Source organism: Lycorma delicatula, chromosome 3 (assembly GCF_047948215.1).
Source record: "Lycorma delicatula isolate Av1 chromosome 3, ASM4794821v1, whole genome shotgun sequence".
NCBI classification, from domain to species: Eukaryota; Metazoa; Arthropoda; class Insecta; order Hemiptera; family Fulgoridae; genus Lycorma; species Lycorma delicatula.
In genome coordinates this window covers 184,918,022-184,942,995 of record NC_134457.1, presented here as the reverse complement: position 1 = coordinate 184,942,995, position 24,974 = coordinate 184,918,022, and the positions used below count along the sequence as shown (strand labels likewise).

Below are 24,974 nucleotides of genomic sequence, written 5' to 3'. Positions count from 1 at the left end.
AAACAACTAGCACTAGAAAGGGAACCTTGGAGAGCTGCATCAAACCAGTCAAATGACTGAAGACAAAAAAAAAATGTATACACATACATGTGTGTACAATATTATTTTATTTGAACACACAATAAATAAGCTTCCTAACTACTTTAAAACAAGCGCCTTTATCAACAGACTAATTTCATCAATAAGGAGGGAAATATTCAATCCTGAAAAGGTCGAGAAAAATGTTTCATACATTTTGAAAAGTTAAATTATACATCATGGAATAATTTAATTGAATTCTCGCTTTACTGTTATGTTTTTTCCTGTGTGATATAAATAGATAACGTAATAACAAATACGTAACAGAATCGTAAATATATGATAAATTAATTGCTCAGTTACTTATAATTCTGTGATTCTAAGGCTATAAATACATATTGATTTATAATTAGGTTAATAATCTCATCAAATTATTAAATTTCGTTTTGTTTATAACACTGATTCGTTTGCCGGATGTGAAGTAATTTGTTCGTTGTCGGTCTTGAAGTTCTTTTCCGTTTAGTACATCGTATGGTAAATTCATTTATTAGTTTTTTATGTTATGTAGTTATTAGTTATGTTCAGTTAGTTTAGTACTCTGTGTTACATATTACCAGTTAAAGGGTAATTAAGTGCGATTGTTCCGTTTGTTTTTACAAATTAAAGGTTTGCTGAAGATAATTTAGACTACGTGCCCATGAGGTTACTGTAAGATCCTACGATCTTAAACCAGCTATTTGTGTTGGTTTACCTCAACATAGCTGTTTAAACTTAAATTTTCAGAATTGGTTTGGTTTTTTACTGTAGCTATTTAAATAGTTTGTTTCGTATTATTTCTTGTTATCTCGAAAACTTGTGTATTGAATTTTCAGGTTAGGTCGAACAATCCAGGTTATGTTGTGTTACTGCCCAACTTTTAAACATAATTCTGCGAGATATTCGTTTCAGACAGCAGATGAAATTTAAAGATGTGACCGTGATATGTATTTACATCCTTTATCTGTATGCATTTGTTGATATGTACTGCCGATGTTACAGTTCAAGTCGGCGCTCACCCGTGTTTATTTGCTATTATTGCTCTCTTATTTTTTATATTTGTTTATTTCTTCTTAAAGTTGTTCAGTAAGTGAGAAACAGAAATCGTTTCTTTTAGCTTGTCGAATATTAATTATTAATGTTGATATTTAAAGTAATCCTTATTACACCAAATAATCACTGTTAATTCACAAAAAAATTAGCTAATGTTACATAATTGAATTTCATCATATTTAATTGTGTTAACGCACCTTCATGTAAGCATTTATGGATATTGTATTGATTTGATATCATACTGTCAGGTAGCAATTTCATTTTGTTGATTGTAATATATTAATAGGTTAACTGTTGTAAGCATCCGTTACGTAATTTTTTTTAATTCAGTTACAGTAATGGCACCCCGAAAAGGAAAACAACAAGTTGAACAGGCTCAAGTATCCCTTGGACCACAAGTGCGGGAAGGAGAAATTGTTTTTGGAGTAGCTCATATTTTTGCAAGTTTTAACGACACCTTTGTCCACGTTACTGATTTGTCAGGGAGGTATGAATTTGTTTCATTTTATGTAAAATGCAGAATAATAGTTAAAACCCAATGTTTTTTTGGGAATGATACTCAAACTGGGTTGTTGAAATGAAATATTTGTCATTCTGTGCTTAGAAGGTATTTAAATAGATTTACCTTGTGTTACACAGATAGGTTTTTCTCTAGATTCTCACTGCTCTGTCAAATTAAATTTTAATTGCCTTTTAACTGATTACTTGGCATTACAACTTTGAGGTGAGATTTTTATTTTATTTACTAAACAAGCAATGGTCATTCAAAGAGATTTCTTCATACTGTATTTACTTTATTTATGGACTTTGAACAACATTTTTTATCTAAAATTTGATGAGCGTATGCGAGGAAACAATTATACATAGGTTTATAATGAAACTATAATGTGATAATGTGTGTTTTCTCATAGAGAAAACTAATATAATATTATTTATGTGGTAAATATGAACGTTTATGTACACAAATTCAAAAAAATCAAAACTAATTGTAATATAATCAGTGAATTAACTTGAGACAAACACGGAAACAATTTTTATAACATTTGTTAATACGAGTCATCATATGATACAGGAGTAACACCTTCTACATCTTACTTTAACTCAGATTCGTCATCATTCAAGTTAATAATTAATTAATCAGTGATATTGATATTTATGGAGTTTCCATGTATTTTTTCTTCCCAAACAACATGAATTACACTATTGTGTCACTCTTTTACTGTAACATTAGCCAATTCTTCTTTGGCTAGTATACTTATGCCTTTCAGTTTTAATGTTTACTGTTATGATCCATGTTTCCCTTTAACCTGACTTCAAATTAATAAGGGCTATTTGGAAAGTAACTTCTGATTCGTTATTAGAAAAAAAAACACCAATTAATTAAAAAACAATTTATTATACGTCTTTTAGCTACTTTTCTACATAATTGCCATCCAAATTTAAGGCACTTAATATATGTAAACAAGTTTTGAATACAATCAAGATAAAACTGCTGCCTGTAAATTAAGCCAGGTAATAACACTATTTTTCAATAACTTATCATTTTCAAAATGATGCTAATCATTTCTTCATTTTCGTGAGATGGTGTTAATCACTGGGAACCAAAACAGGGGTGTATGGAGGATAGTAAAACAATTCCATTTGAAACTGTCAATTTGGCATTTGAGTGTAGTATGCAGATGAGCTTTATCATGAAGAAAAAACTTAGGCTGAACTCTGAAAATTTGTAGAAGTGTCAACTGTCTGTTGTGTTTTCATTCAGCACAGTTCACGATGTGTTAGGAAAAAATTTGAAAAATTCTGTTCTTGTGAATCCATAGTTTTCAGATCAACACTTGCAACAATTCATCTGAGACAATTAAGGGTCATCCCAACCCTGTAGGGAAAGACACCCGCCTTGTGACACTTCTGGTCCAGCAACCCTCCCCCCCTATTCATGGCCGTGACAGGCTTTAACAGGAGTTGTCTTTTGCCCTCTAACATTTACATCTCATAGTAATAAGCCAGGTCTCATTGGGATGCCACCGATGTAAATGCCTCTGTAGACATTTACATTGGTAATTTTCAAACTCGGCTTTTGCCTTCACTGTAGGCCTCGTCCTGGACATCTTGAATGCCTACATCATTACCCTCTGAACTAGCTAACCGAGTTCATGGGAGCACTAACCCCACCCCTAGTTCTACCTTTAATTTGAGCCAATTTCTAGTAAATGTCTCAAAATACGAGGCAATTTAACAAAAACATACCACCAGAAATGTTGTTCGCAACAACAAAATTTAGTCTTGGTTCCCTTAGTGAACTCAACTTCAGTTCATACCCCTGACTTTGTTTCATTATGGACTTCAGTCTGGTCTATCAGGGTGAGGCGGACAGACCTTGCACTCAGCTCCATTGCAGAGTCCCGCCTGACATTTACTTAATTTTAACCATCGAGATGCTGCTACACCTCACAACTGCATGGGATCCATGCCTTCGGCAGTGCAATCACCATCCCAACAGTGTTGTGTGCTCATTCAAAACTCCGCTACACCTCATGGTTGTGTGGTAACCCATGCCCTCGGCAGTGCAGTTGCCATTTTGCCAACAGCTAAACAGTCAAAATAATCACCACAAATTTAATCTAACCGTGGCTCAATGCCAGCACGCCTACCATCGGCCAGTTCAATTGCCCAGCTATTCTCTAGCCACCTGGGGAGCTTTTCTATACCCCTTCAGCCAACCTGCTCAGGGCAAGGAAGCGAAGGAAGCCAGCCACAATTGTCCATTCCCTGCAAGTCAACTGGAAGACTCGCAGATCAAAGGAGTCCATTGTCTCGAGTTCCTTAATAACTCTGGTATGTTCAGCTTCATGTCGGAGACAAACATAGAGGACATGGTCCACAGTATCATCGACCCTACACTTCGGACACAAGCTAGAGTCAAACAAACCAAACTGTTCCTAAAGGCACCATGTCTTGAAAGGAATTGAGTTGTGTTCCGATTGGGGGAGACCCAACTAATTGCTCACAGCTTTCTAACATTTGGAAAGATACCATGTGTGTACCGACCAGTTGACAAATCGTCCCACCTAGCTTGCCAAGAGTCAAAACCTTGATCTTCAATTTCTCGCATATGCCAAGAAGTAAGAAGGCCTTCCTTCTTGGAGATGTACCACTTCTACGTTCCGTAGCTAGAATATAATGCCAGCAATCACAGAAACTGCCTCTCTCGAGACAGTTCTGTAACTACTGACAACAGCTAATAATAGAAGACGCTGGGCTCACAAAAATATCCTTATAACATTGGAATTGTAAACGATGAGCCTGGATGGGCGCAGCGTACTACATTATGGCCTCACAGACACCTTTGTAAAGAATACACATGGTACAATAATTCAACCCCCAATCGGATGGATGACTATGGCCACCAAAGATGGCATGGATGGCCTTCTTTGCAACAAGCTGAAGGTGCTCCTTGAATTGAAGCCTTTCATCAGGGATGATACCAGATACCTCTGAAAGGTAACATAACTAATCAGAAGGCCATCCATGACAACCCGCAGATGACGGGTTGCCACTATAGACGACCTTTAAGAAGCATCATAGTGGTTTTCTTCGCACTAAAAACCATCTTAAGCTGAAGACTCACAACCTTAGAACCTTACATGCCTGAGTGGCTCTGAACTCTACCTTGACACGCGAATTGCCCTCGATCAGCAGCAACCCATCTTTGGCATAAGCCACGATGTGGCAACCATTGGGCATCCACAGTCGCATGAGAGAGTCGAACTCAACGACCCAGATGAGTGGACCTAGAATACTGCCCTATGGTCAACCTTTAGACACGGTCGTTCCTACTTCCGAACCACCTTCATGAAGAACGACAGTTCTATCTTTGAAATAGCTCGAGAGAGTTCTAATCTCATTAGCATGTACCCACGCTGCTGAAGTTGAAACAAGGCAGAGGGCCACTACAAGTTTTTGAAAGCCCTGGATATGTCCAAAAAGACATTGAGTACATATTTGCACTTGCTGGACGAAGCTAAATCCATCACCCTAAGAATTGCGTCCTCCATGCCCTTGCCTGGGCAGAACCATACTCGTCATTCATCAGCATATGGTTAGAAGTTAACCTACTATTGATGTGGAGGTACAAGACCTCAAAAACCTTACCTACTACAGGCAAGAGCGTAAGAAGAACTTACAGTGGGATCTTTGTTGCCACCTTTGAAGAGCAATTTCAACACACCACATTTTCAATACGCTGGGAAATGCCCAGCAGAAAGCATCCTATTAAAAACCCTAGTTAAAGGACCAAGAATCATCGGCAAGGTGCGAACAAGGAGCTCCTCTGTGATACCATCATATCCGGAGGCTTTATTCCTAGCCAGGCTACAAATTGCTTGGCAGACTTCCACCTTGGTAATTTCAGAAGACAATTTCTCAGAGCAAAAACCAACAACTTCCTGCGTACACGGTGATATGAGGTCTTACCAACCTTGGTATCATCTGGAAGCAGATCATTCATCAGAAGAATGAGGACACAATCTTTATCTATAACAACTCCATCCTGGGTCGAGAGAGCCAACATAAGAATGTTATTTTGCACTTATGACCATACTCTATCGACAACACCCCATGGGTCTTTATTTTCCTGCTCTTGTTCAAAAGAGCACCAGGAATCGCGCTTAGAAGACCTAACCTTATGAAAATAATCTATTCTCTTCCAACGAAAATCCGCAATCACAACTGTACGCCGATGAGGATCACCTTCACGCTGTCCGGCTCTCCTGAGCCGACCCACAGTTCGCTTCATTGCGGTCAAGTTCCGAGTCCACCAACCAGCTGCTCTCTCTCGACCCATGCATCTGGGATTCAACTGCTCAGCGGCCTCAATTACTGCAGAAGAAAAATTCTCTGCCACAATTGAGGGTCAACCACTTCTTTCATAGTTGTGAATGTTTGACCTTCTTAAAACACCATTGTCTTATCGCACTGTTCTGGGTTTTCTGAGCAGCCATTTTGAACAAGTGTCTTACAGAAACAAATAAACTGCAGTGAACCGAGCTATTCAACTGTGCAAAGATAGAATCACTATCCCACTGCTTCAGGCATACCAAGGAAGTTAATTTCCGAATAGCCCTAGGTTTCAGCAAAATTATATGGAGGCAGTCTTAACACTGTCTGAAATGGTAGCCACTATTACAAATTTTTAAACGCTGATCATGTAACATCTACATTACATTAAGATATCTCTCATTTTAGGTTAAGCTATATTACATAACATAAACCAGAGCGAAGCAGTTAGTAAATGTGAATAATTATGTAGTAGTGAAATTTTGAAATTATATTCATACTTTACTGAGCCTTTACATGGAAATTATGTTTTCTTTAATGTGTGATTTGTTACATCAGGCTCAGAATAAATAAAAAAAAATCAGTAAGACTAATTCATATTAACTATTTTATGATAAACTTAATTCAAACATATTACAAAGCTTATAAGTGTTTCTGGTTCATATGAAAATTTGATTTATACAGTGGGTTAAAGTTGTAAAATTTGTTGTTAAGCAATTGCTTATCAAACTTCCAATCCTAATGTTTTAAATTTAGTATCTTACTTAGAAAGGCATGAAGAATGTGTACAAAATTTCACCAAATACAGGTGATTTTTTTTTCCATAATAATTATTTTAAATTAATTTTTCATGAAATTTATGCTGTGAAGAGTTAGTGCTTTAACATACTAATGTAGTAGACGATCTATGCTTAGTTATTTACTTATTAGATGGCGCCACTGAAACACTATATTGAAATAAGAAAATAAATAAATAAAGTATAAATATAATCTAACCAAACTTAACCTACGCTTGCTAATCAAGGTTGTTTGGTTAGATTATATTTATAATTCTATTTATTTATTTTCATATTACAATATAGTATTTCAGTGGCATCATCTAAGAACTAACTACAGCAGTAGATTGCCTATTACATTAATACCGTATTTAATGTTTTTAATGGAATTGAAAATGCATGTCAGTAATTGGAGATTTTATAAATAAAAATATTTTCATGTTGATTATCTTGTATGTAGGGATATGTTAACCTTAAAAACTCTTCTATGAATTGTGCTTTATACTTTTCTTTTCTTTATAGAGAAACAATTGCTCGTGTAACAGGAGGAATGAAAGTAAAAGCTGACAGAGATGAAGCTTCACCATATGCTGCTATGTTAGCTGCTCAGGTTTGTATAAAATTGTTTGTTTACAAATTATTTAATTTTACTTGTATTCAGTGCATGAAGAAAGATGTATTACGCATTTTTAAGTTTTAACTATTGTGTTACAGTATCAGATTGTCCTGATTCTTTAGTTATATTTATGTTTTATATTTTACATAATAGTAATAGATAAAATATTCATACTAGATAAAATTTAGTTCCATAATGGGAGCAGTATTTTAAAGAGATATACTATAAATAATATTTTTGGTTGATTTTCTGTTTGTTTTCTTTTGTAATAAGTTTTATTTGGAAACATCTTGTACACATAGATAGCCTAATTATATAATCAGAAAATAAATATATGGTTTTTGGTTTGTTTTTTTTTCAGACTATTAGACAACAAAAATTATTTCTTTTGAGTTACATCATTTTTCTTCTACAGTGTCAGTAACAAATTATGAATCCTGTCAAACAACTGTTTGACAGGATTCATAATTTGGTCTTTCTTAGATACTTTCCACACAAATTCCCTCAATTTTTAAAAATGAATTAGTCTGTTCTTTTAAAAAGCAGATAAAAGTTTGAGTCAATGATAATTTAAATTATATTAATGTTATAAATATTATGACCATTAACCTCACCTAGTGGTTCACAAATATTTCATATAACAAGACATGATAAAATCATGCCTATTGATGAAGGCATGTCACATATTCTTCAACACAATCAGGCATATTGATTGTGATTATTTAATTATTGCAAGTATTGCTGTCATATTTAAGTAGGTTGGGACCAGAAAGGGCAACTTTCTCACATTAAAAAAAGGAATGAATCTTATTTTAAAAATCAGATCATGAAATAATGCACCTATTATTTATATAACAATATTTTGAACCTTTTCCATTAAATGGCACCATTTATGTTTTTGTTGAGAATAGTTAATCACACTTCAGTGTATGCTGGAATGACATCATTCATTGTTGCATATTGGCCTGCTGGCTGCTAGTCAGCGGCAACAGATTGTCAGAGCAATAATGATTCAATATTCAATTACAAATGTTATTGCTTTCTTTAATTTTTAAAATTATTTACAAATGGATATTTTTAACTTTGTTTAATAATAAAAATACACTATACAATAATAATTGTGCATATACAAAAAAAAAAACATATGAATGACAACAATGAACGAAGAATTCAACTCACGTGAATGATTTCTGAGGAATGGAATATTGTAAATAAATTAATTATGTTGCGATGGCGGCGATAATGACTCATCATGCGAATATGATGTCATTGCACCCCAAACTGAGACACATTTACACTACTCCCAACAAAATGCAAATGCTGCCACTTAACGGAAAAGATCCATTATTTTCACAGGCTTTTGCATTCTTTGCTTGCTCTGAAATAGAAAGTTGGTACACAAAATTCCTCTGATATTTATATCTAATATTTTTTAAAGGAATGATATTTAAAATTTAAAGACAGATTACCTCTTACCAACCAGAATTATGTAAATATTATTTTATTACTATAAAGTAATGCTATTTTTATCTTATGATATAATATATAATAATAATTTTCATTGAATGATAAAATTTACAGCATTTAAGTTGAACATGAAAAATGGTGAAAATTCACTTACGATAATTTTTTTCAAGAGGCAGGGATGGCATACACAGTTTGAATTATTTTTTTATATGTAGAAGTATGTTAATAGTTTTACCTTAAATAATAATAATAATGGTGATATACTTACCCAAAAATTTTTATGAATTTTTGAAAATAATTTTTTTTTAAATTCAAATTTTGGCTTCAAATAACTGATGGTGGCTGGTGATGCAAATCTCAAATTTGCACAACATGCAGTTGATGTTTGTGGCAAATAAAAATTTTCTTGTGTATTGTACTAATAAAAAAGTTATGACCTCCCAAAAATCATGTAAAACTTGTTAAAATTGATACCATTTTGACTCGCTAAATAAGTGCTCTAAGGAAGTTTCTTGTCTTCTTTCCACTATATATATATATATATATATATTTTATATTTAGCCCCTACGTTGGTTATGTTTTCAATGTTTTTAAAATAGTCTTATGTAAATTATTAATGATAGGTCGTAATTTAATGATAACTTAACTAATATCAGTAACCTAATACAATTTTGATTCAAAAATGCTTGTAAAACTTACCCAAAATGAGATTTCAATGAGTAGCCTGCATCTTTTTTCAAGAATTTATTTTTATTTTGTTTGTATTTTTAATTTAATTTTTGTATTGAATAAAGAGTAAATTGTAACAAAGTTTTAATTATTCTTCAATGAAATAGCCTTTTTTTTTGTGGCAGTGAAAGTTTATTTTTTAGTGTGGTTAACCAACAACTGTGATATCTCTTCTGGAAATTGTCTTGAAATTGTGTGAGAACAACCCGTCATTATAGTTAGTTCAAGTGGTGTCAACTTTCTCAGGACTTAGCAGATTGGTATCCACACTTTGTCTTGAGACTTTTGAATATATGTACATGATCCAGCTGGTTGGAAAAAATGAACCTGCACATCATTTTCGAAACTAATATCTACCACTTCTCCTATCCACCATTGATCATCATACACACAAGCAATAGAGTCCTTTTCTTTAATTGAAAATGGTACAATACCTTATGACACAGGAACATACTTGTGGGAGCTTCTAGTACCTTAATTTTTAATTAATTTTGATGGAGGTGTTACATGCAAAATGCTGTATCACCTCCATCAAAATTAATTAAAAAGTAAGGTACTAGAAGCTGCCACAAAAATGCTACAAGCAGCATCCAATTGTTCAATATTGTGATGTGGGGCAATGTATTCCTCTTGGTCTTCGCATTCATATAGTTCTTTGTTCGCATTCATTTAGTTCTTTGTTCTGTTGAGAAAAAATACTTTTGAAACAGTTAGCACAAAGTGACTTTCCAGGAACTAAATTTAAATTTGGAAAAATGTGTTCTTTAAGAGCTGTTTAATGTTGTTTGTTTTAACCCTTCAAGCCGGTATTTAAATTTTTAAAGCCCTACCCTACTGCCGGTAATTTAAACGCCCAACCAGCAGCTGCATTACAGTACTAAGAGTATAAAATTATAGCTTCAAAACTATTACACCAATTTAAACCAAATTTTCAGCAGATATAGAACAAATACAAACCTTTCAGAAAAAAATAAGAAAACATTTTATTTTAGTGAAATATGACTGTATAGTAGGTTTTTGAATAATTCCCATAAGAATTTGCAGTGCAAAATAAGTATACAATTCGTCACTGTCTACATTTTTCCAGTCATGAACTCTGGACCGTGGCATCAAGTCATTTTGTTTTGAATTTATGAAGTCATTGGCATAGCGATTTGTCTCGTCTGCAGTTTTATTCACTAAGTCATGATCGAAAAAAGGTTAAATGCTTGTGAAACACACTGTACTTTGTTAACTATTTGACGTCTTTCAGTAAAGGAAATTTTTTGTGAGGTGTAAGAATCATCCACTTTTTCCCATCTCCAATCTATGTCTTTTCTTGTACGCTTCACTTGTATATCCATATCGTCATCACTATCGCCACTTCTCTGTTCAGAATCTTCTTTATTTCCATTACAATTTTCTGGCACAAAATCTTCATCGCTTTCTTCATTATCAAATTCACTACCACTATCAAATATTCTAATGTTACCTGTCACACGTCTCATCTAAACATTCAATAATTTGTTCCGATGTAAGATTACGCAACGTGCTTGACTCGGCCATTTTCATTTACTCACAGCTGACGCAACTGACTGAAAGAAGAGCATTCAACTTCGTAGAACAAAATCGTATTTCATCACCGATATGCAATCCTACGCAGTTATAAAAACACGGAGGGGAAGAACGAAGCCTCATGATAACACAGAGCCAGTTGTTCAAATAAACATTACGAGATGGCAGTGTTATGAAGTTTTGAAGCAAGCATCCTGCGAGACTGTCATGTCTACTCGCCGATACATACAACTTAACATGTGCGTGACATTCACGTGCTCCCTGCCTGAAGGGTTAACTGTCTTTTTATGAGTTCTCAAAGAGTAACAACAGAACTGTTCACACAGGTGACTGAATTTTGACAAAAACGTTTTTTATTGATATTTACAAACACTAGTGACATCTGGATTAACATGTAAAAAAATAAGTTGTTAATTTACATCACTAAATTCATAAATTTTAATGTCTTCTTTTACACATACCATATACTGTTTTATGACACTTATCATTCACATAAATTCCTATGGAACATTGTTCTTCCATTGTTTTATGTGAAATTACTTTAAATAATGTAAAAATTTAACTGATTTTAAAGTTTGCAGTTATATTATTAAGTAAAACTTATAATAAATACTTCCAAACACAAGATGAACTTTGAGACACTGTAAAGATGTGAACAGGTCAGTGACCTGTTCACCGGTCTGTCAGTCTGACCAGTGACGGTCAGACTGACCAGTCTGTAACTGCAAAGCTTTTTTTTTTTATATATCAGTACATGAATGATATATTTTGTATATACGAGTATATTAAACATATACCTACATATAAAAAAATAATTCAAACTGTTTATGCCATCCCTGCCTCTTGAAAAAGTTACCAAAAGTGAAATTTCACTATTTTTCATGTTCAACTTGGTAATTTTGTCATAGAAATAAGAGAGATAGGTAAACAAACCACTGGACCAATCTACCTTGGGAAAATTTTTGTTTCATCCTTCCAGGACCAGTAGTTTTTTTGGTTGTAATTTTTTCTGTAAACCCTTAGAATCACAAAAGTAGATGTGCGCACTGTAACAAAAATGGCCGCAACAGGTGAACTGCTTAAATAAAAATTAACCCTAAAAGATTGACCCTATAACAACTAATACTTTTTATTAAAAACAACAAATTAGAAGGTTTCAGGCAAATTCTGAACTGTGTAGTTATAGCAGAAGAGGAATAATAATTTTCATGTTTATAAAAAAGCACCTTTCTAGTTGAGAGCATAATAAAAGTGTTAGATTTTGCAAAATCCTTAATAACTGTTGGAAAGGTTTTTATATCTTGCAGGAATAGTAGTAGTTAAAAAACACTTTACAAAATAAATTTTTTGTTTTTACTGATTTAATATCGTCATATGGTATATCAGACCATATCTATTATATCATTTTAAATTTTCAGTAACATAATCTATAGTTGTTTATAATTTCGTAGGATGTAGCAGAAAAATGCAAACTACTTGGAATCACTGCTTTACACATTAAACTTCGAGCTACTGGTGGAAACAAAACAAAAACTCCTGGTCCAGGTGCTCAGTCTGCCTTAAGGGCGTTGGCTCGTTCTAACATGAAAATTGGACGAATTGAAGACGTGACACCTATTCCATCTGATGCCACCCGCAGAAAAGGTGGTCGTAGAGGAAGAAGGCTGTAAACTTTCAAAAGTGTTTTTATTTTATTTTTCTTTTGTTATTTTTAATATGTATTAATTTGAAAATATACAAACGCTTTTGAAGACAGTTTATTAATTTTTTATTTTCCTTATTTAGGTTTTTTTTTTACATAAGGAAAGTGAAATTCCTTATAGTAAAACTCTAGTGTTATTAGTTTTAAGGATTTTCTGTTATATTTATTTTCTGCCCTACCAAGAGTCAATAAAAACAATATTAAAATCTCTTACTTGTGATGACATTTATTCTTGCATATGACTAACATCATTTGTAATCCAATCCCGGTCTACGCAAATCTGAATTTTTTTTTTAAATTCAAGGTTAATTTTTTTTTGTATTGTAATTAGTCAATAGTTTTCTGTGTATTAGAGAAAATCTGAACCTTTTGTCATCACAGAACACTTTTAACGATATAAAAATTTGGTTGCACATGTCTAATAAAATTGTACTTAAAATAATCCTATTCATCAAAGTTAAGAAAGCATAATTACACAAGTCCATGTACAGGGGGGATAGATCTGTATACACTGGTGGGAAGAACGGAAGATTGGCCACACTCGCACATATGCAAGTATGTATTGTGTGCGCTCAACAGCATGCTGAATGCTCATAGATACATAACATCTGGCCGTTTCCCTTTTGTTATTGTTTAAATTTATTGTTTGTTTAATTTGCTATTTTTTTTTTTTTTGTTTAAAATGTTTCCCTTTTTTAGTTTTACTATTATAATTTTTATTACTTTTAGATTTATTTTTTACACGTTTTTTTATTTATTTATTTAACAGAAAGAGATAGGAAATTAGGATAGATAAGGATTTTTTAATCAAGTTGGTCAATCCCATCCATATCATCGGATCTTGTATCAGCTGTATCATTCTTGTTCAATGACTGATCATCAGGGCTCTCATCACTGCCACTGTCAAGTGTCATTAACGCAAACTGTAAACCTTTCGGTTTGCATGTCGGCAACTTGATCTGTTTTAAAATAATTTTGTTCTGTTGTTAATGCATGTTTGCAACATTTCTTCCAATATTCTGCTAGCAGTTCAGAAAATTGCTGCTTCACTGCCAGCATGAACCAATATCAGCTTTGAGCCTTTGGATACAGGTGTTTTACAGCATTTATATGAGCCATCGGTCCAACCATAACTTTTCCCATGTGTCAAGTGAATGTAAGACTCATCTGAAAAAATTAGTGATCTTCCTTCCAGTCTCTAAATGCTCATTTCCTAATGTTCAGTCTCTAAATGTTCATTTTTTAATGCTAATAAATTATCTAAAGAGATAATTTATTCATTTAGTAACTATTTCTTGTTTTTCTTAATATCCTTTGCTGTTATTTTCAGTTTTCTTCCATCTAAAACCCATACTCCTAAAAAGCATTTTCTTGACTGCAATTCATCTGCAGATTTAGATGTTCTGTTTTTAAAATGAATAGTTTTTTTTAGCACAGCTTTATAGTGGGTTGTATATGAGAATTTTATATGATTATGTAATAGGCAACTTTGGAAGTTGTCGATGTTAACTTTAATTTTATTCTATTACAAGTTTTTCCCGGCGTACTAAAATTCTCATTTTCTTCCGGTTTATTTGTTTGTGTTGTCACTTATGCACAATATGAACTTCATAAAGATCTACTAGGCAAGCTTTAATTACTGCAGCACCATTGCTATATTTTTTTTTTATTTCTATGCTATAGACATTTATTATCATACATTAAGTATTTAAAAATAACTTTAATGAAACAAAATTAGTTTTGAAAACTCTTCATAAAAAAATAGTATTAAAAATACTCTTCATAAAAATTACTGATAAACTCCGGTAACAATGTACAGTGTGGGCCAATTAATTACATAAATACAAGAAGGCAACTGAATGAATTCCTGCTTCTACTTTGTCCTTGAATGCATCACACCATCATCCCTACCGTATTAGCATTCGCCATATGCTCCCAATCAAGTTTCTGCGCATCTGTGTGCTTGTACTCGGTTTCAGCCTGTTTTACACATTCGCAATGTGTTTTGTAAACATCCTTATTCATTTTTTCCTCAGCCAATTTTTTAATATCTGACATTAAAATGCCAGATATTTCAGAGCCAGCCATATCATCTCGCTTGGATTTAAAATCAGGATGATAAGGTGGAATCGCAGAACCTGTTTAATAGTGCATCAAAATGGAACTTTCTCTGTGATTTAATTATATCACACAATTGTGGTTTTATCCCTGCTTTTAAATGGAATATTGCTCTTTTCTAACCAGTTAATCATTTGAATTTGGAGGCTTTTCTAGAAGTGAATGTAGTAAGGCACACATTATTGATAACTACTGACTGGGAGAAGACCAGGATTTAATTTTTCAGATGCCCACTTTGTGAAATTGTTATTGACACTGCTGTTTGTTGTTGATGCTTTTTAAACAAAATGTTTTCTAAGTTAACATTGCATTTGGAATGAAACCCATTTCTCCTCCAGTGTGGATTATGTTTAACCGATCACCTTTATTAGTCAGTACTTTTTTTACTCTTGCATCACTCATCCGACCATAATTTTGTTGTCAAATAGGCAGTTAAGCATACGATTTGTCCAAATAAACAATCTTTTATTAAAAGAAGAATTTTCTTTGCTGCAATCTGTCATTGATTTGTACTGAAAACTTTTGACTGTAAAACAATTTTCTGGTACTCCAATTATAAAAGTGACAATTAATGATCCTAATGATGTTTATTCTTTGTTTAAATTATATTTCACTGATGAACTCATAAATTTTAATTGTTGAACAAACTAACCTCTATGCTGAAAATGTTTTGCAAAATAAGACTAAAATTTTCAGTTTCACCACTGGAAACCAACTAATAGTAATGAGATATTATTATTAGCTGTGTATATGAAGACTGGTGTAATATGGAAAATAAATTATTACACAAAAAACCAGTATTTTCAAACATTTTGTCTCATAGAGTGAATCTTCTATCATGTTTTTTCGTTTTACTGACAATAATAACCCCCCCCCCTGTGACCATGTAAAAAAACTGCAAAAAATCAAACAGAAAAAATATCAATTGATGAGAATTTACTTCTGTGGAAATTGCAACATAGTTTTGTTTGAATTAAACGAGCTGAGTTTGGTATAAAATTATATATACTCTCCGAATCAAAATCTGGTTATATTTATAAAATAATTGTTTGCGTGGATGCTTAAACAGATACACTGAAAAATCTCAATCTTGGTCACAGTTCTAATGTAGTCATGACTCTTGGAGAAGGATAACCTATTTGATAAGGGTTATTGTATCTACACAGGCAATGTTTACTGTAGTCTGGAACTTGCCCTTGCTCTTCATCAGTGTAATACAGATTTAGTTGGTACTGTTCAAAGTAACCACCTTGGTCTTACCCCTGCTTTTGCTGATCAAAAACTATATAAAGATGAAATTGCTTTATGCAAAAATGGCTAGACAAATGGGAGGGGTTATGTTTATCAGTGGTACATTGATTAGACATCATTGAAGTGCTGCGTAAAGGAAAAAATACGTTAGTTCAATGCTTGGTACTTAAACGCAAAAAGTCTGGTATAAGAAACAATTTATACATCTTTTAAACATTGTAATTTTAATGTCCATGTTATTCATCAGAAAAGTGGAGATAAGTATGTATTGTAAATTTATTTTTACAATCACAGGCTAATGATTAATAAATCAATATACTTAAATTTAAAAAGATTCAAACCAGTGTGCCTTCCTCTTGTAAGATCCAAATATTTTATTAATTAAAATTTTATTTGGCTATAACTCTGGAAATAAGTACCACTTATGACATATCATTGAAAAACTCGGTAAACTCCATAACTCATATGCAGCATTCTCTCAATGAAAGCTTATTATTACTGCAGTTAAAAAAAGTTCCAAAATCAAATTTTTAGTCAAGTTGATTGCAATCAACTTGACTAGGTCTAGTTTCACAACTAGAAGTTACAACAGTCCTAATTCAAAATTTCAACATTCTACGGCTACAAATTGTTTTTGAGTTAATAGGAAATACATACATATGTACGTACAGACATCACACTGAAACTAGTCAAAATGGATTCAGGGATGGTCAAAATAGATATTTATTTTGAAATCTGAAAACCAAAATTTTTTGCAAAATACAACAATCACAATTTTTGCACAACAAAAGGTAGTTTTCAGAACATTTAAAAGTATCTCCAAAAGTGAGTAACTCATTGTAGACCTTTCTCTTAATGGTCACTGATCTTTGTGCATATCCTCTTCTGATAACTGCTTTCTAATGTATTAGGTGTGTGTGGAAAATATTTCTCTTAGGGAAAAATAACGAGGGTTTATGGGGACTCATATCTTACCACGTTACTTTATAAGATTTAATTTTAAATTTCCGGGTAATTCTATTTTAGATGCAGTAAAATTGATGACATCTTACAACTAGCAAGAAATGCAAATTAGGCACACAAAAGTGCCTAATATTAAATACCTTTTTTGAATTTATAATTTTACTAGTAAAAAAACATAATAATATTCACAGTTATTTCTATGATATTATTATTATTAGCCATCCAAATCATAAGTGTAAAAATAAATTGAATAAAAAGTAAAATTGTTGTTAATTCTTTACTTTAGTTTAAAAGAATATACATTTTATAAAAATTTATTGGTGTTTAACAGTAAAATGACTAAAGTGTAAATGTTTTTTTTTATTTGATTTCACTTGGCTACCTAATTTTAAAATTCTACTGACAAAAATGATAACAGGAGTGTATGTTTTGTGTCTGGAAGCATTCAGGTGGAAATCCAGAAATTTCATTAGAGAATTTACCAATTTTGATTTGCATATACAATCATGAGCAGATCTGATAGTGCACAAACCATGTAATTTTCAGTTTTCTATAAATATGTGATACTACATACCTCTTTCTTGTTTTTGTATGCTGTATATGTCGGTCTTTTTTGAAATAATTATATGTATATATTCATTACATTTGTATATTTAATGTTCTGTAATTTTTTATTACAAGACCTGATTTATTTTTTAATATCAGGGGTGACTGAAATGTAATGTACGATTGCTCATATCTCACAAATGTGGCATAAACGTACTTCTTATTTACTACAAAAACTTTTACATTTCTCTCAACAGTGAATCAGCAGTTTTCACCCTCCATCAATGAAGAATGCTGGTTGCTGGTCTTTCTTTGATCCACAACCTCACTGCATCTTTCAGTTAATCATCCTTGGTGAAATGAATATCCTCTTTAATTGTGGTAAGGCAAAAAACACAGGGCATCAAATCTTGTAAGTATGGAGGCATAGCATAGATTCAAATTCCAACATAACAAGAGCCTTGGCAATTGCACAGAATGTGTGGGGCCAAGCATTTTGCAGACTTATTGTTGCTCCATAGATTGTCAAACACAACACATACTTCTTAAGGTATTTTAGAAACTTATAAATGAGTTGCAGTATCTGCTTTTGGTGCTTCTCATGAGTCACAGAATCTGATTGACCACTGTGAGATTCATGCTCAATACAGGGTTATCATAAAAGAATGGTGCGGTTTTAGTAATTCATAGGAAGATTGTAGGGAAATTTGTAGGTGTTTTATTGGTATCCATGAAAGCCTCCAACCCAAAAGTTTGTTTTTCAGCAGTTGTAACCACAACGTCAGTTCTTGTATTGTTGTTGCGGTGAGTTTAGTGAGTTACTATGTTCTCGGATAAAGACAAAGCAAAGTGTGTTTTATTGATACCTGAATTAAAATCCGTAATTTTAGTTCGACGTGAATTCGGAAGAGATCCACCACACAAAAATAACATAACACGTTGGTTCAAACAATTCGAAGAAACTGGATCAGTTAAGAAACAGAAATCAACTGGCAGACCAAGTGTACCAGACGAAACGGTTGAACTAATTACACAATCGGCAATTAGAAGTCCATCTCCCATTTATAACCTAGGTATTCCAAAATCAACAGTTCACAAAGGTTTACATAAAAAACTGAAATTAAACGCTTATAAAATCCAGATACTGCAGGAATTGAAACCCGATGATGGTGTAAAACGTTACAATTTTGCTGTTGAAATTTTGGACAGAATAAGTGAAAACTAATCATTTTTAGATGATAAAATTTTTACAGATGAAGCTACATTCCATGTGAATGGATGTGTTAACAGACACAATTCACGAATATGGGGCTCTGAAAACCCACACGCAATTATTGAGAAACAACGCGATTCACCTAAAGTTAATGTTTGGTGTGGTGTGATGAAAAAACGTGTAACGGGGCCTTTATTCTTTGCTGAAAAAACAATTAATGGAGTTGTGTATCTTGACGTGTTAACCAATTATTGCTTTCCTCAGCTGGATGAACTCGAAAACATTCATCAACTTCATTTCAAGATGGTGCTCCCCGCACTTCAATGCATTGGTCACAGACGCTTTAAACGAAAAATTTGGAGATCGATGGATAGGCCGGCAAGGACCCATACTTTCGCCTCCAAGGAGTCCAGACCTGACACCTTGCGACTTTTTCTTATGGGGGGTACATAAAAAGCGTTGTTTATACAAAAAAAATTTGCGACCTAAACCACTTAAAAAACAGGATTAATGAAGCGATGACATTGTTAACCAATGTTTGGAGAGAAGTTGAGTATCGTTTGGACATTTGTCGAGCAACTAATTGAAATATATTGAAATTTTATATTATGTAAAAAAATGTTTGAGACGAGAAATTTGAAAAATAAAAAACATAAACTGTAAGTAATTCTGTTTTAATTTAAACTGCACCATTCTTTTATGATAACTTTACTTTACCTACTTGTTGTAGTTGGATAAAGAGTTTCATCATCAGTTCTTTGTAATATAGTTTAGTTTACAGGTTTATACATCTAATGTAATATGAAAAAGGTTTGTTGTTAAATTTTGGAATTTTAATGTTCAGTCATTCTAAGCGGCATTTAGGCAGTGATGAATGATGCTTGCATTATCTTTTTCTACTGTTAAAAATGTTCAATCACTATGTGTTTTAGAGATGACATTGCAGGTGCACTTGACTTGATAATGGAAATTGAGGGAGTGTGGGTCAAAAAGTTTTGGATTATTAGTTGTAGCAGAATAAAGCTACAAGGTGACAGAAGACAAAAAATAGTCAGGAACTTCAGAGCTTTAAACTTTATATAAATTGCTTTTCAGAAGAAAAAAAACAGCTTATCAGCTATATGACAAGTTGAATTCAACAGCTCTGTGAAATATAAGTCATAAAATACACAGCATTGAACTGAATTAATAGAATAAAAATTATAGAAAAAATACCCAACAAAAAAGTTATGAAAATAGTTTATTTAAAATTAGGTAATATAAATACAATATTTAATAAAAAAAATCGTTGTCAGTCGTAAATGAACAATACTTATTAAATTTATATAATATACTAAATAAAAATATATACATCTACTGGTGTTATATTAATACAACATAATGACTTTTGGCACCAAATGTTTGTTTAAATCATAACTGTAAATTTTCATAAGAATTACATTTTTATTGTCATTTTAAAGAAATAAAAATTAACAAAAATCCTTTCTATAAAAAGCATGCACAACACAGTTCATCTTTACTATAGTTATGTCAACAAATCTTATACAAATAAATAAAATATTTATTACTTAAGGAAAGGTAACCATATGATTTCTGGATGAGAATATTTAAACCAGAAACTGTTGTAGTAGCTTCAATAATAATAAATAATTATTAAAGAGTTTTCAGGTCATTTTGTACGCAGGATTGAAATTAAATTTGATATCTTATTCATGAAAATCTTACATCTGTTCAGAAATTACTGCTGTTGTAGCTGTTTAAATCTATTACCGGTATTTAAAATCTCAAATGATTGAAAAGAAGATGGATGTCTGATCAGCATTTTGTTAGGCATGGCATTTTTCATATGCTACAAATTTACATTAACTTTAATTTAGGTATTTTTACCAACATTTAGTTAAAACCGTTTCAATGTAATCTAAGAAATCTCTGAATAATTGAGATATCTTCATTGACACAAATGTTGCGTTGCTCTACAACTCTTAACTTCTGTAAGTCACAGCTATCATACCTACATTAGTTACTCATAAATTTAATGAACACTTTGTCCAATTTAAAAAAATATATATTTGAATATTTTCATCCAGTTTTGACTAAATAATGTCTTACAGGTTTTAACTACTCAATACAGATTTGCATTTTGTTAATGTAACAAAAGAATTGTTTTTGCATATATTTTGATAGTGAAAATCAGGTGAATGAAGAGAATGCAGACCCTTTCTGGGAACAGTACTAACACCACATGACATTTTTTGTTTGTTTATTCTGGGTCAAAAACACTTTGGTGTTATCATCACCTCAACATGACATATTTGTTTTAATAAACAATCAGTTATTACATTTAATGTTTCAATTAGAATAACAATACTTCCAACTGCTATACAAGGCTAACATGATTATAAATACAATGCATATGAATGCCAATAAAATAATAATGTTTCAGTACTGACAAAACTTCATAGTTAAAAAAAATATTTATATATTTTTGGCCTAACTTAACTTACATTGAAATAATAAATTAGAAAAAACCACTTTTCTTTATAAAAAATATTAAGTAATAAAAAACATCCCTTAACATTCAGAGAATATGATTATGTGGTAGGGATTTTATTTGCTTTTCCAAGTAGTTATATTTTTGTTTACCATTTTTCCGAGATCTCCATCATAAAAGAAAAATGTCATTTTAATAAAAATTTACCGATTAAAAAAAAAAATTCTTGTCAGTTTAGTTGGTATAAATGAGTTTTAATTCCTAATTGTCTGGAACATCTAAATCAATTACACATATCAGTATGTGATGAATTATCCCATAGTAATCTGAACAGTGTTGAGCTATATTTGGTAATAAAGTACTGAACGTGAATTAAGTTGATTAATAAAACAAGTTTTAAAATGTATATATATGTATGTATATAATTCATTACAAAACAGTATATATGTTTAGTATAATCTGTTCATATGTTTGTAATTGGTCAGAGTGTCCAGGAATGTGTAAGGTAGTACTTACACATACTATTTTTTTTTCATAAATTTAATTTGGTCTCATAAAATACGTTTTCATAAAAATTCATTTACAATTGACATGAATTATTATTATCATTATCTTCTATCAAGGATTGTATTTCTTCTTATGTGTCTTAATTATAACAAATATTCACTAACATAATTTTAACAATTTTTTTTTATTCAATTTCATCCTGACATACTACAACATGTACACAATAGTGTTTGATTGACTAAGATTTGCAAATATCTTTCGTTGTATTTTTCTTTCAGCAGTACCAGCAACAGTCAGTGTGAATAAAGCCCTTAAAAAAGTTCCTAATAATTTGTTTTATTTAATACAGATGTTTTTAAGAATAAAAAATAATAGAAGTTTTTAAATATAAATTTAGAAACAATAATGGCAGCTCATGACTTAAGGAATAGGTAAAGAAAATCAAATGGCAGGATACCCTCCCCTCTTAATAAATTAAAAAAAAACCAATTCCTCTTTTATCCAAAATGTTCAACAAAAAATATACAGAGGATAATATTCAGAGAATACAATTGTGTGGTAGAGGTAGGGGGAGGTGGACTTAAGTGTTAACTACAGTAATATTTTTCATGAATATTTCCTTATTTTTTTTCAATTTTTAATGTTTATACTCCTGGCTCAGTCAAAATACTATCCAGTAAAGTTTGATTTATAGTGAATATTTTGAGACATTTCTTAGTCTTTCAGCAGTGCAGCTAGTACTAATAAATGATCTCAAAAAATCTTTTCAAGTTTACACCAGAAAGTTAGACAACCTAATTCTGATTCCACTAGAATAATTTACATAAAATAGAAAAAAATTACAGTCTAAAATTTTTGTTCTGATATAACAATTTTATTTGTGAAATGCAGTCAACACTTAATTTTAAATTGCTACCCTAATGCATGGTGAACATTTTAAAAATACTTTAAAAACACCAGGATAGATAGGATAAACATTTTTACCGATCTTTTAAGAACCCTCAATTAATAGAGAGTCTATGTTTAGGATTACACAAAATGTTAATCCTATTTTTATCACTGAAGAACTGTTTCCCAGGAAACTGGCTAAAACAAGTTTCTTACACAGTACATTTTCACTGAAGTATTTAATATATAACTTTCAAATTTTTAGAAGCATCCACAATGTTATATAAATTTTCCTTAATTTTAAAAACTACGTTCAACGCATTTTTTCAGAAATCAACTACATTTATAAACATAACACAAACATTAAATTAACAAAATCTTTAAAATTAATTTTATTCTATGTACTTGATTTACCATCAACTAAGTTAAGACACAGATAAAAGTTCATTTCAATAAAAATTTTCTATGTGAAGCTATATGAAAAATGAAAATTAAGTAATTCTTATTAGAATTACTATATATAGCAAAGACCCTTTTTTGATATCACCTTGCCTTTGTAAAACGGAACTGCTGCTAAAAAGAATTTTAACCTTAACAATCGGTGAATAATTTTATCGAATTCACTTAAATTTTAGGAAAGAGTAAGAAAATAAAATATATTAATAAATTAATTAGTATATAAGATACTATAAATATAAATATGTACTATTAAAATAAATATTACATCTTTTACCTAATTTGTTAAATGAATGCAAACTTAAAAAAAAAGTAATGCATGCTCGTACATGTGTTTTTACTTCTATCCCTGAGTTGAGACCTGGGCAAAACAACCCATTTCAATCCCATTAGGGTAGATTTCCTTTCTTACCACACATTCCTTTCTTTATCCTTGATTCCTCAATTATTTGTTCTATATGTTCAGATAAGGTCCCTTACATTTTTCATGCTTAGCATATCAAAACCTGCAAAGCTAGTCAGTGCATCCTTGGTATCTGATACCAGGGCTGACTCCAGGGACTGTTTTCTGTCCAGTGTCTACACATTAAGCATAATGGCTGCAGTGGTCAATCGAGTAAAGCTGCCCAAAGAAATGTTAACTTGGAAAATAAATTAATGGATAAAATAATTGAATTTCACTGTTAAACATCGATAAAAGTGAGGGGTTTATTTAAAGCGTAAGCTGAGTTTCACTAAGGGAACTAGGTCTAAATTTCATTGTTGCGATCAACATGTTTGGTGGTATGTTATGTTGTTTTGCTTCAAATTACAAGACATTCACAAACTTGGCTCATAATAAGTAGAACTAGGCGTGAGGTTCGCACTTCTACGAGCTCAGTTAGCTAGTTCAGAGGGTGACGATGTAGGACATTCAAGATGTCCGGACGAGGCCTACAGCAAAGGCAATAAGCTGAGTATTTAAATCACTGATGCAAATATCTACTGACACATTTGCATCGGTGGCATCCCAACGAGGCCAGGCTTATTACTATGAGATGTAAAAAGTCAGAGAGCGATAGACAACTCCCGGCAAGGTACCAATGGTGAGGGGGGTGGCGACCGGAACGTCACTAGGCGGGTGGTCTTCCCTTACGGGGTTGGGATGTTAAACATTGATAATAATTTATGAAAAAATCCTCAACAGAGACAGAACATATATCTATTTGCTATTGATGTAATAAATGTATCATTATACAGAATTCCTAATAATTTTAATGTTGTAAGAATAACTTCATAAATATTTGAATATACATTAATTATTAGCAAAAAAATGTTTAAATAGCTGTGACATTGAATAGTCACTTCATAATACTCTTCAAGAAAATGTTTTAAGCAAATAAGGAAAAAATAATTTTTTGTGTTGCAATTATCTTTTACTTAAGACAAATCATTCATTTGAGTAATGTTTAAATATTTGAAAATGTCTTCTTAAAAATTATATAATGAGAATGATTTTTATTAAAATTAGAAATATGTCACTCAGAAGAAAGTCAGTTACTTAAAAGTATGTATGTTACTTACAAGCAGTTTTACAATTAAATTAATAATATAAACCATAACACTTATTACTTTTTTTAATTACAATTAATAACATTATAGGAATCACAGAATTAAATAAAAAGTGAAATTTTAATCTTATTGAGTTTAGGTAAAAAATTTTTAGTTTTAGAAAAAGTTTCATTTATTAATTAATGAGCTGCCACCTCCAGATT

General features: G+C 31.8%; 1 protein-coding gene across 1 annotated transcript; it reads left to right on the top strand.

The window, feature by feature from the left end:
- The first annotated feature begins 415 nt into the window (after window positions 1-415).
- LOC142322271 (small ribosomal subunit protein uS11A) lies at window positions 416-12,841 on the top strand. Its single transcript, XM_075361172.1, has 4 exons — window positions 416-552; window positions 1,438-1,594; window positions 7,242-7,329; window positions 12,537-12,841. The coding sequence occupies exons 2-4, from the start codon at window positions 1,446-1,448 to the stop codon at window positions 12,753-12,755; spliced, it is 456 nt and encodes a 151-aa protein (XP_075217287.1). The 5' UTR covers window positions 416-552; window positions 1,438-1,445; the 3' UTR covers window positions 12,756-12,841.
- Window positions 12,842-24,974: the final 12,133 nt, after the last annotated feature.